Source organism: Cetorhinus maximus, chromosome 3 (assembly GCF_964194155.1).
Source record: "Cetorhinus maximus chromosome 3, sCetMax3.hap1.1, whole genome shotgun sequence".
NCBI classification, from domain to species: Eukaryota; Metazoa; Chordata; class Chondrichthyes; order Lamniformes; family Cetorhinidae; genus Cetorhinus; species Cetorhinus maximus.
Window position 1 is genome coordinate 4153667 of NC_135881.1, and position 12846 is coordinate 4166512.

At 42.3% G+C, this 12846-nt stretch overlaps 1 protein-coding gene across 10 annotated transcripts in view; it reads right to left on the bottom strand.

Moving 5' to 3' along the window:
- hsf1 (heat shock transcription factor 1) overlaps positions 1 to 12846 on the bottom strand; it is a 107026-nt gene that overhangs the window by 28371 nt on the left and 65809 nt on the right. For 7 of the 10 annotated variants that reach the window (XM_078536136.1, XM_078536162.1, XM_078536155.1 and 4 more), the window contains 2 exons: positions 8792 to 8925; positions 7586 to 7789 (listed from right to left, as the gene is read on the bottom strand). In XM_078536136.1, the coding sequence (XP_078392262.1) occupies positions 7586 to 7789; positions 8792 to 8925 (338 nt within the window). The remainder of the gene's footprint in view (positions 1 to 7585; positions 7790 to 8791; positions 8926 to 12846) is intronic. The other 3 variants (XM_078536159.1, XM_078536148.1, XM_078536130.1) reach the window with 1 other exon arrangement.

The following is a 12846-nucleotide window of genomic DNA, read 5'->3' on the forward strand; positions in this document are numbered from 1 at the left end:
GCAAGATCAATCCGTAATTGAAGAGAACAAGCCACAACCAACAATGTGGTCGTGACCAGATAATCTGTTTTAGTGATATTGGTTGTGCAATAAATATTGACCAGGAGAACTTCCCTGCATGATTTTGAAATAGGAACATGGGATTTCTTATGTCTAGCTGAAGGGGTACATGGGGCCTCAGTTTAATACTTCATGCAAAAGATGACTACAGGATAAAGGGCTACAAGTTTGAACAATGCAAATAGCTTATGGAATCATTCTCGTTAATCACCCAATCTTGGCAAAGCAAAAGGACAAAACAAAACTGGACCTAAGGAGGGAAAAATCAGCAAACTTAACTGCTGTCACATGCTGCCTTGGCTGTTTTGAGAGGCACTGAAACGAGCTTGAGTGCTGTAAAGTTTCTTGAGTGGGTTGACCACATAGCTTTGAGTGTGGGAAGAGGGCCAGAGGGAAATATTTGAAATACAGTGTTGAATCACAAAGACTCTACTGAGAAATCATTGAAGGTGTCAAGACAGGTTGAGAAAGTGGTTAAAAAGACATGAAGACGCATGGGATTCAGGGCTTTATAAGTAGAGGTGGACAGTATAGAAGCAAGAAAGTTATCGGGAACTTACATAAAACACTGGATTAGTATTGTGTCCAAATCTGGGCATCAGGCTTTAGAAAGAATATGAAGGTTTTAGAGAAGGTGCAGAAAATATTTACGAGAAAAGTTCCAGGGATGAGAGACTTCAATCATATGGATAGATGGGAGGAGATGGTATGGCTCTCCTTCGAAGAGAAGGTTGAAAGGAAATTTGACCAAGTTGTTCAAAATCATGGAGGGGCCTAGGCAGAGTACATAGAGAGAAGTTGTTCCCACTAGTGGACGGTTGCAAACCAGATGATACCAATATAAAGTGAAAAGCAAAAGAACCAATGATGACATGAGGAAAAGTGTTTTTAATGCAGCGAATTGTCAGGGTCTGGAATGGACTGCCTGAGTGTGTTGGGGAGGCAGATTCAATTGTGTCTTCTCAAAAGTGAATTGGATAATTAACCTGAAGAGAAAAGATTTGCAGGGCTATGTGAAAGGACAGGGCAAAGGAACTAGCTGAGTTGCTCTTGCAGAGAATTGGCATGGAAATAATGGACCTAATTGTGTCCTTCAATGCTGTAATCATTCCATAATTCTGTAACCACAGAATTTAAAGCAAACATTCACTATATTTGGGTTTATTCAGTGGGGAGACTTATCTTTGGTTTGTTTCTTTCTCTTTAATCTTTGATGGGATGCAGGTGTCACTGGCATTTGTTGCCCATCTCCAATTGCCCTTGAACTACGTGGCTTGCTAGGCCATTTCAGAGGACATTTAAGAGTCTGCAACATTGCTGTGAGTCTGGAGTTACACGTAGGCTAGACTGGGTAAAAGGGCAGCAGATTTCCTTCCCTGAAGGACGTTGGGGAACCAGGTGGGTTTTTACAACGATCGATGATAGCTGTCATGGTCATTATTACAAAGTCTAGCTTTCAATTCCAGGTTTATTAATTGAAGTTAAATTACACCAACTGCCAAGGTGGGATTTGAAACGTTCCCAGAGATTAGCTGGGTCTCCAGATTACTAGTCCAGTGACATTACCATTATGGCGACATCTCTCCGATTGAGATCATGAACTCTCTCCTCCATCCCCACCCCCTTTCCGATCTCCCTTTATCCAATAATTTATAATTTTTAAACAAATATATTTTTCTTTTCCCACCTATTTTTAAATTTATTTTGATCTATTGTTTCATCTCCACCTTTTATCCCATTTTGATCCCTTCCCCCCACCCCGCCCTCACTAGGGCCATCTGCCACTAGCTTATCCTGCTTGCTACCCTTAATGTCCCCATTAGCACATCCTTTAGATAATATCACCACTGTCAATACCCCTTTGTCCTTTTTCTATGACATCTTTGGCAGTCTCTACTTTGCCTCCACCTATCACTGGCCCCCCATCGAGCTCTACCTGTCCCAGCCCCCTCTACCAGCTTATATTTAATCTAATTTCTATATTTTTTAGTTCTGATGAAGGGTCATACGGACTCGAAATGTCAACTGTATCCCTCTCTGCAGATGCTGTCAGGCCTGCTGAGTTTTTACAGGTATTTTTGTTTTTGTTCTAGATTTCCAGCATCCGCAGTATTTTGCTTTTATCTCTCCGATTATGTTGTATTATAGTAAGGGCAATATCGCTGCAATTAAATTTAAAAAAAAATTATTTGTTCACAGGATGTGAGCGTTGCTCGCTAGATCAGTATTTATTGTCCATCTCTAATTGCCCTTGAAGGTGATTGTGAGTCCCTTCTTGAACTGCTGCAGTGCTGTGACATTTATTGCTGCATTTCAGATTTGTAGTTGCTAGAAATGGAGATGTGAGCAGTCTCAGTGGGGTACAACAGAATCACAGTGCAGAGGAGGCCCTTCGGCCCATCGAGTCTGCACCGACACGTGAGAAACACCTGGCCTACCTACCTAATCCCATTTACCAGCACTTGGCCCATAGCCTTGAATGTTATGACGTGCCAAGTGCTCATCCAGGTACTTTTTAAAGGGTGTGAGACAACCCGCCTCCACCACCCTCCCAGGCAGTGCATTCCAGACCGTCACCACCCTCTGGGTAAAAAAGTTTTTCATCACATCCCCCTAAACCTCCTGCCTCTCACCTTGAACTTATGTCCCTTCATGACTGACCCTTCAACTAAGGGGAACAGCTGCTCCCTATCCACCCTGTCCATGCCTCTCATAATCCTGTACACCTCGATCAGGTCACCCCTCAGTCTTCTCTGCTCCAACAAAAACAACCCAAGTCTATTCAACCTCTCTTCATAACTTAAATGTTTCATCCCAGGCAACATCCTGGTGAATCTCCTCTGCACCCCCTCCAGTGCAATCACATCCTTCCTATAATGTGGCGACCAGAACTGCACACAGTACTCCAGCTGTGGCCTCACCAAGGTTCTGTACAACTCCAACACGGCCTTCCTACTTTTGTAATCTATGCCTCAATTGATAAAGGCAAGTGTCCCATATACCTTTTTCACCACCCCGCTAACATGCCCCTCTGCCTTCAGAGATCTATGGACACACACGCCAAGGTCCCTTTGTTCCTCAGAACTTCCTAGTGTCATGCCCTTCATTGAATACTTCCTTGTCAAATTACTCCTTCCAAAGTGTATCACCTCACACTTTTCAGGGTTAAATTCCATCTGCCATTTATCTGCCCATTTGACCATCCCGTCTATATCTTCCTGTAGCCCAAGAAACTCAACCTCACTGTTAACCACCCGGCCAATCTTTGTGTCATCCGCAAACTTACTAATCCTACACCCCACATAGTCATCGATGTCGTTTATCTAAATTATGAATAATAGGGGACCCAGCACAGATCCCTGTGGTACGCCACTGGACACTGGCTTTAAGTCACTAAAGCAGCCTTCTGTCATCACCCTGTGTCTCCTACAGCTAAGCCAATTTTGAATCCCACCTGTACACCAACAGGCATAACCAACAGCTCCTCCAAGTTTATTCGGCTTAAAATGTGCAAGATGACTAACAAGAAAGCATTAATGGCACTTCAAAAGAAAATAAGGAATTCATTGTGAGCGCCAATTAGGGCGGGTCCCATGTAAAATTGATTATATAAATGCAAATTGGATTAAAAATGATACAGTGTTAGATGGAAGCAGCTTCTCCTGAAGGCATAGTACCTGGTGTACAGTTCGACTCTGCTGATAGCTCTTGTTATGCTCGTTATTCAGACATGAGCCTGAAGCATCAATTACTTGCTTTTTGGGTGCATCCAAGTTCAGCCTGACCTAGCCTTAGTGTCCACACATGCACATTTTCAGCAGAGATCGCTGGATAGCCACCAGGAACAGGAATTCAGATTAACTTCTTACCCCTCCTTGATGCACTGGAAAACAAAGTCAATGGGAGTATCCATACCAAAAATCAAACTGGCAGAGGTAGCCACGAGCAGGAATTCATAGAGTATATTCGGGACAGTTTCCTAGAACAATATGTTGTGGATCCAACCAGGGATCAGGCTCTTTTGGATCTGGTAACGTGTAATGAGGCAGGTTTAATAAATGATTTCAGAGTAAAAGATCCTCTAGGAAACAGTGACCATAATGTGGTAGAATTTAGCATTCAGTTTGAGAGTGAGAAACTTGGGTCGGAAACAACTGTGCTAAACTTAAATAAGGGTAATTACAAAGGAATGAGGGCAGAGTTGGCTGGAGTGGACTGGGATAGGATTTTTAGCAGGAAAAACGGTTGATGAATGATGGCAGACATTTAAAAAAATAGTTCATGACTCACAAAGATATATCCCAGTGAGGAAGAAGATTTCAAGGAAGGGGATAAACCAACCGTGGTTAATCAAGGAAGTTAAGGATAGTATCAAATTAAAAGAAAAGACATACAACGTGGCAAAGATTAATGGTAAGCCAGAGAATTGGGAAAGTTTTAAAAACCAGCAAAAGATGACCAGAAAAATAATAAAGAGGGAGAAAATAAACTTTGAGAGTAAAATAGCAAGTAACATAAAAACAGATAGCAAGAGCTTCGTTAAATATATAAAAAGGAAGAGAGAGACCAAAGTGAGCATGGGCTCCTTACAGAATGAGGCTGGGGAAATAATAATGGGGAACCAAGAAATGGCAGAGGAATTGAATAAATACTTTGCTTCAGTCTTCACGGTAGAAGACACGAATAGCATTCCAATACTAAATAATCAAGGGGCAAAAGAGGGGGAGGAAATAAATACAATAACTATCACTTGAGAAAAGTACTAGGAAACTAATGGGGCTAAAGGCCAATAAGTCCCCTGGACCTGATGGGTTGCATCCTAGGATACTGAAGGAAGAAGCTACAGGGATAGTGGCAGCACTGGTAGCAATCTTCCAAAAATCCTTAAATTCTGCAAAAGTGCCAGAGGATTGGAAAACTGCCAATGTAACAGCCTTATTCAAGAAGGGAGGGAGACAAAAAACAGGTAACTGTAGGCCAATTAGCTTAACATCTGTCACTGGGAAAATGTTAGGAGTCTAATATAAAGATGTAATAGCAGAGCATTTAGAATTACAGAGTCAGCATGCCTTCATGATGGGGAAATCATGCCTAACAAATTTATTAGAATTCTCTGAAGAGGTAACTAGCAGGATAAGTAAAGGGAAAAAGAACATGTAATATATTTGGATTTCCAAAAGGCATTCGATAAGGTACTGCATGTAAGGCTACTTAACAAGACAAGAGCCCATGGTGTTGGTGGTAGTATATTAACATGGATAGAGGATTGGCTAACTAATAGACAGACAGTTGGGATAAGGGGGCATTTTCAGGATGGCAACCTGTAACTAGTGGAGTACCACAGGAATCAGTGCTGGGGCCACAATTATTTACAATATATATTAATGACTTAGATGGGTGAAGTGAATGTACTATTGCCAAATTTGCAGATTATACAAAAATAGGTGGGAAGGCAAGTGGTGAAGAAGACACAAGGAGCCTACAGAGGGATACAGACAGGTTAAGTGAGTGGGCAAAAAAGTGGCAGATGGAATATAATGTGGGAAAACGTGAAGTTATGCACTTTGGCAGGAAGAAAAGAGGAGCTGAATACTATTTAAATGGAGAAAGACTGCAGAAAGCTGCAGCACAGAGGGATTCGGGGGTCCCTGTGCATGAATCCCAAAAAGCTAACATACAAGTTCAATAGGTGACAGGTTAGGCAAGTGGAATGTTTGTGTTTATTTCAAAGGGAATGGAGTATAAAAATAGGGAAGTCTTGCCAAAACTATATAAGGCACTAGTTAGACCACACCTAGGATACTGTGAACAATTTTGGTCCCCTTATTTAAAGAAAGATATAATGGCATTGGAGGCAGTCCAGAGAAGGTTCACTAAATTGATTCTGGGTATGGAGGGATTTCCTTATGAGGAGAGGTTGAGTAGGTTGGGCCTGTACTCATTGGAGTTTAGAAGAATGAGAGGCGACCTTATTGAAACATAGAAGATTCTTAGGGGCTTGACAGGGTAGATGCTGAGAGGCTGTTTCCCCTTGTGGGGAGTCTAGGACCAGAGGGCATAATCTCAGAGTAAGAGGGTGCCCATTTAAAACAGAGATGAGGAGGAATTTCTTTTCTGAGAGGGTAGTTAATCTGTGGAATTCTTTACTGCAGAGGGCTGTAGAGGCTGGGTCGTTAAGTATATTCAAGGCTGAGATGGACTGATTTTTAATCAGTAAGGGAATCAAGGGTTATGGGGAAAAGGCAGGAAAGTGGAGTTGAGGATTATCAGGTCAGCCATGATCTCATTGAATGGCAGAGCAAACTTGATGGGCCGAATGGCCCACTTCTGCTCCTATGTCTTATGGCCCGCACGGCTCTGCTGTGGGCATGTTCACTGATACGGTGTTCAATATCAAAAGGCACATGGGAGCCAGGGCTTTATAAAAGGGAATAAAAGTGTACAAAAGCAAGGACATTATGGTGAACCTTTGTAAACCAATGATTCAGCCTCAACTGGAGTACTGCTTCCAAATTTGCGCATCACACTTTAAGACACTGAAGCAGCCCATGTCCACATGCAGCAAGACCTGGACAACATTCAGGCTTAGCCTGTTAAGGGCCAAGTAACATTCATACCACACAAGTACCGGGCAATGATTATCTCCATCAAGAGAGAATCTAACCAACCACCCTCCCCACCTCTTGTTATTTTATGGCAGCGCCATTGCAGAATCCCCCACCATCAAAGCCGTGGGGGTTACCAATGACCAGAAACTTAATTGAACCAGCCATATAAATATTTTGGCTACAAGAGCAGCACAAAGGCTGGGAATTCTGCAGTGAGTAACTCATCTCCTGACTTTCCAAAGTCTGTCCAGCATCTACAAGGCACGAGTCAGGGGCGAGATGAAATACTCTCCACTTGCCTGGATGAGTAAAGCTCCAAAAACAATCAAGAAGTTTGACAAAGCTTCAAGACAAAACAGCCCACTTGACTGGCACCCTGTCTGCCACCAACGCACAGTGGCACCAGTGTGTACCATCTGCAAGATGCACTGCAGAAACTCACCAAAAGCACCTTCTAAATCAGCAACACCTACTAACGTAGGACAAGGGCAGCAGATAACATGGGAAAACCAACACCTTCAAGTTCCCTTCTAAGCCACACATCATCCTGACTTGGAACTGTATCACCGTTTGTTCACTGTTGCTGGGTCAAAATCCTGCAGCTCCCTCCTTAACAGCACTGTGGATCTTTCCACATGACATGGGCTGCAGCAGTTCAAGGCTGCAGCTCACCACTGCCTTCTCAAGGGCTGCCTTGCTGTCCTTTATCCACATTTCCCCTTGAAGGGGGCAGGCCAAATTCAGAAGGTTTTTAAAAGAGCATATGAGACCCTTGGCTTTACAAAGATAGATAGAATAAGAAAATAAGGAAGTTAAGCTAATATTTTATGAAATATTAGTTTGGCCTCAGCTATTCCATAGTTGATAAACTGTTGAGATCTGACAGCGAGGATTTCTTCCCAACATTCTGTGCTTACTTGTCAAGGCAGGCCACGCTGAGGCACCGGTCCTCTGGCGGAGGTTGTGCAGCGCTCGTCTCATTATCCTCCAGAATAGAATCGATGAAGGTCGAGGGCGAGAGGGGTTCCTCAGGGCCAGTGACAACAGAACTGACCTCCTCAATCTCTGGGTTAGTTGTAGGACTTGGAGGCTCTTCTTTAATATGGATCATAGGGCTAGTCCTGGAAAAGATAAGAAAGAGTGGCGAGAGGGGGAAAGGTGGGGGGGGGGGGGGAGCGAGAAAAAAGAGAGTAGAGAAAAAAAACAGGGGAGAGAAAAAGAGAGAGGAGAGAGGGAGGGGGTAGAGACAGACACAGGCAAGAGAAAGACAGACACAGAGGCTTTTTTTAAAAACAGAATATTGGACAATATCCAACTGTTGGCTTGGCTGTCTTGCTGTCCCTTACCCACGTATGTTCAATTCTGGGCACCAGAATTCAGGCAGCATGTCAAGCCTGAGAAAGGATGCAGGGGGATTTACTAGGATCGTAACATGGATGAAAAACTACAGTCACAGATACACAAGAGAAAGAGGACTATTTTCCTTTGTAGTTTTAAGGGGGCATTAAAAATCACAAAGTGTATTGAAAAAAATACATGGGGAGAAATGTTTGCAGCGGCAGAAGGGTGAGTAACCAGGGGATCTCATTTTGTTACTGGCAGAAGGACCAGAAGCAAGGTGAGAATTTTTTCCCTCTTTTATGGTGATCAAAAATTCATCACCTAAAAGGGCAGTGGAAGCAGCTTCTCTAATAAATTTCAAAGGAGAATCGGACAAATACTTGGAGGGGAAAATTTGACAGTTCAAAGTGCCAGCACAGACACGATGCTCGATTGATACAGCACAGAAGGAGAAAATCATTCTCAACCAGTACCACTGAAAAGAGTCATTAACTGGTCAATTATCTCAGCTGTAATTTTTAGGACTTTGTTGTCTGCACAAATTATCTGGCTTGCCACCTACAATTGGCTCTTTCAACAGTAATCCACTGGTTGTGAAGAACAGAAAGTGTGTGATAAGGTATCTCCTGAATGAAGTGCATTCTTTCTGAAGTAGAGTTGCATCACAATAAAATTAAACCATTTTGCTGGTCTTGTGCTGTGTGCTGATTGGACGAACGCCTGATGAACAAAGGTGGTGAAGAAAAATACACAGGTACCAGGTGCTGTTGACAAACACTCACCTTTCCACGTTGAGAGATGGGGAGAGTGAAGGGTTGCACTGTGCCAGGTCTGTGATGTCTGAAATAATTGGGCCAGAGGACGTAGAGTTGTCAGATGAATAGCAGTTGTTACCTGGAAAATTTGTGGATGTCTGCTGGAAAGAGAAGCAGGGATAAAGATGAAGTGTGTAGCACTCGGGTGGTAAAAAGCTGGATAATTTGCCCCTCAGCTTTCTCCCTTCTTTCTACCACCTGCGAAATGAATTGGGCTGTGCATTCTGTACGTGCTCAAAGGAGCTGCTCCTTACAAGAAACTCTGTTTTTAAGAAATTCAGTTTTTTAGGGGCTCATTTGGTAAATGTACTGCCCAATATGGTGTTGAGCATACTGGCACTGGGCAAGATTTAACATAGGAGTTAGGAGGCAGCCGCCCCTCGAGTCTGCTCCGCCATTCAGTAGGATCATGGCTGATTTTATTTTAACGTCAATTTCACATTAATGCTTACAACTGACACCTTTCACTCCCTTCCTAATCAAGACTCTATCTTGTTCTGCCTTAAAGATATTCAAAGGCTCTGCCTCGACCACATTTTAAGGAAGAAAATTCCAAAATCTCTCAACCCTCAAATTTTTTTTCCTCATCTCTATTAAATGGGCAACCCCTTATTTTTGAACTAATAAGCCCCTAGTTCTAGATTCTCCCACAAGAGGAAACATCCTCTCCACATCTAGCCTGTCAAGACCCTTCAGTATCTTAAAGGTTTCAATCAAGCTGCCTCTTACTCTTCTCAACTCCATTGGATACAAGCCTTAGTTGTCCATCTCTCCTCCCAAGACAATCTGCCCATCCCTGGTATTAATCTAGTAAACCATCGCTGAACTGCTTCCAATACATTTACATCCTTCCTTAAATAAAAGGAGGCCAATGCTGTCCAGATGTGGTTTCACTATTGCCCTGTATAACTGAAGCATAACCTCCCGACTTTTGTATTCAATTCCCCTTGCAATGAATGATAACATTCTATTAGCGTTCCTAATTATTTGCTGCACCTGCATACTAATCTTTTGCAATTCTTTTTTTATTTGTTCATGGGATGTGGGCATTGCTGGCTAGACCAGCATTTATTAACCATCCCTAATTATCACTATGCACCAGGACACCCAGATCCCTCTGCATATCAGAGCCCAGCAATCTCTCACAATTTACATAATGTGCTTTTTTACACTTCCTGCCAAAATGGACAATTTCACATTTCCCACATAATGCTGCATTTGCCAGACCTTTGCCCATTCAATTTATCTATATCCTTTTATAGCCTCCTTATGTCCTTTTCGCAACTTACTTTCCTACCTATCTTTGTCTCACCAGCAAATTAAGCAACCATACCATCGGTCTCTTCATCCAAGTCATTTCAATTGCAAAAAGTTAAGGCCCCATCACTGATCCCTGTGGCACACTTGTCATATCCTGCCAACCAGAAAATTACCCATTTATGCCAACTCTCTGCTTCCTGTTAGGTAGCCAATCTTCTATCCATGCCAATATGTTACCCCCTACACCATGAGCTTTTATTTTCTGCAATAACCTTTGATGTGGCACCTTATCAAATGCCTCCTGAAAATCTAAGTACAGTACATCCAACGGTTCACCTTTATCTGCAGCACATGACACTTCTTCAAAGAACTCCAATTAATTGATTAAACATGATTTCCCTTTCACAAAACCATGTTGAGTCTGCCTGATTGCCTTAAAGTTGTCTAAGTTCCCTTTTAAAATTTCATTAATAATAGCTTCCAACATTTTTCCTATGGCAGATGTTAAGCAAACTGGCCAATAGTTTCCTGCTTTCTGTCTCCCTCCCTTTTTGAAGTTACATTCATTATTTTCCAATCTAATGGAATCTTCCCCGAACCTACTGAATTTTGGAAAATTAAAATTAATGCATCAACTATCTCACTAGCCACTTCTTTAAGACCCTAGGATTAAATCCATCAGAACCCGGGGACTTGGCAAATTGTTAGACCTGCGACTTGACAAGTACCACTTCCCTGATGACTGTAATTTTCTCGAGTTTCTCTCTCCCTTCCAATTGCTGATTTACAGCTATTTCTGGGCTGTTACTTATTATCTTCTATAATGAAGACCGATGCAAGATACCTGTTCGATTCATCTGCCATCTTCTTATTTTCCAATATTAATTTCCCAGACTCGTTTTCTATAGGACCAACGTTCACTTTGTTAACTCTTCTTTTTTAAAGTATCTATAGAAACTCTTACGAACTGTCTTTATATTCCAGCTAGCTTTGGCATTGATGTGTTTGGGTTATGAAAGCAAAGCAAATAACGAGAGAAATCAGCCACAGCTTAAAATGAAGTGAATGTGGACACTGGATGCGTTACAATTGGGCACCACCTCTACAGTTGATTACATTGGCACAATGTCTAGGCTTAGACAAGTTGGCAAGCCGTTCGGTCCCTTAACACTGGTCCACCATTCTCTTACATAATGCAATTAACTCCACTGTTACTCCATATTCAGTAAACCTTTAGTAAACAAAAATCTATTCATCTCAGTCATAGAAACATTGAACTTAGGAGGTGTAGGCCATTTGTCCTTTCAAGCCTGCTACATCATTCGAAATGATCAAGGCTGATGTGATTGTGGTCCCAACTCCACTTTTCTGTCTGCCCTCCATAAACCTGGACTTCCCTTTATCAAAAAATCTGTCTAACTCAGCCTTAAATATATTCAATGACCCAGCCTCCACTGCATTCTGGGGGAGTGAATTCCACAGACTAATGAACTTCAGAGCTAAAAAAAATCATCTCCAGTCTTAAAAGGGTAGATCTCTTATTTTTAAACTGTGTCCCCCTAGTTCAAATCCCCCGCACAAATGGAAACATCCTGTTGGTATCTACCCTGTCGAGTCCCCTCAGGGTCTTACACATTTCAATTAGATCACCTCTCATTCTTTTAAACCCCAATGGGTAACCTGTTTGACCTTTCTTCATAAGCTAAGCCCTTCATCGCAGGAATAAGATGAATGAAGCTTTTCTGAATTGTTTCTAACGCGATTAGATGTATTTTCAAATAAGGAGGTCAAAACTGTACACAGTACTCTAGATGTGGTGTCACCTGGTCCCATACATCAGCAGCAAAACTTCCCTATTTTTATATTCCATCCCTCTTGCAATAAACGTCAACATTGCATTTGCCAGTTGTGAAAATTTCAATTGACTCAGCATCAACATTCTCTTTTTTAGAGAGGAGCGAGTTCCAGATTTCCAATACTCTGCGTGGAAAAGTGCTCTCTGCTTTCACTCCTAAACAATCTCGCACTAATTTTAAATTCTGTCCCCTTATTCTGAGCTCCCCACAGAGGAAACCGCTTCTCTGCAATGAATCCTTTTAACATTTTAATCACTTTCTTCAGATCAACCCTCAACCTTTTAAAGTCAAGGAATAAAACCAAGCCTATGCAATTTAACCTTCATAATTTAATCCGGTTAGCTCCTATATCATTCTGGTAAATCTGCGTTCCATGCCTCCAAGGCAAATATATCCTTCTTGAGGTGTGGTGCTCAAAATTCAACGCAGGACTGCAGAAGGGATCTGGCCAAGACCTTGCAAGAATGAAGCATTACTTCCTTACTTTTGAATTCTCTCTTCACTTTATTTTGGCCCTGATTTTTCTGTCAGTGGCAAAGTTCACAGCAAAGTATGCCACTGACTGCACTAAAAGGTCCATATTCATCTGGTTTGGAGTCAGCAGGGGTTAGCACTGGGATAAACAGTGAAGTCTTCCATGTGGCACACTGCCAGTAAAGACATTCCCTCAACATCTCAAGATGAAGCCCCTGGAGGTCAAGTCTTCACCATCGAGTAAAAACAGTTATAAAAGTTTTTAAAAAGTCCACCAGGTTCTGTCCCCTGGGTATCAACAGTAGCTGGCTCCTTTCTTTCTCCCCATCCACCCCCACCTCAGTGGGGTGGCAGGGTGCTATTAGTATGAGGGGCACTGCACCCCAGCAAGAATCAACCAGGAGAGGAAACTGAAGAATGGTTATGACTGGC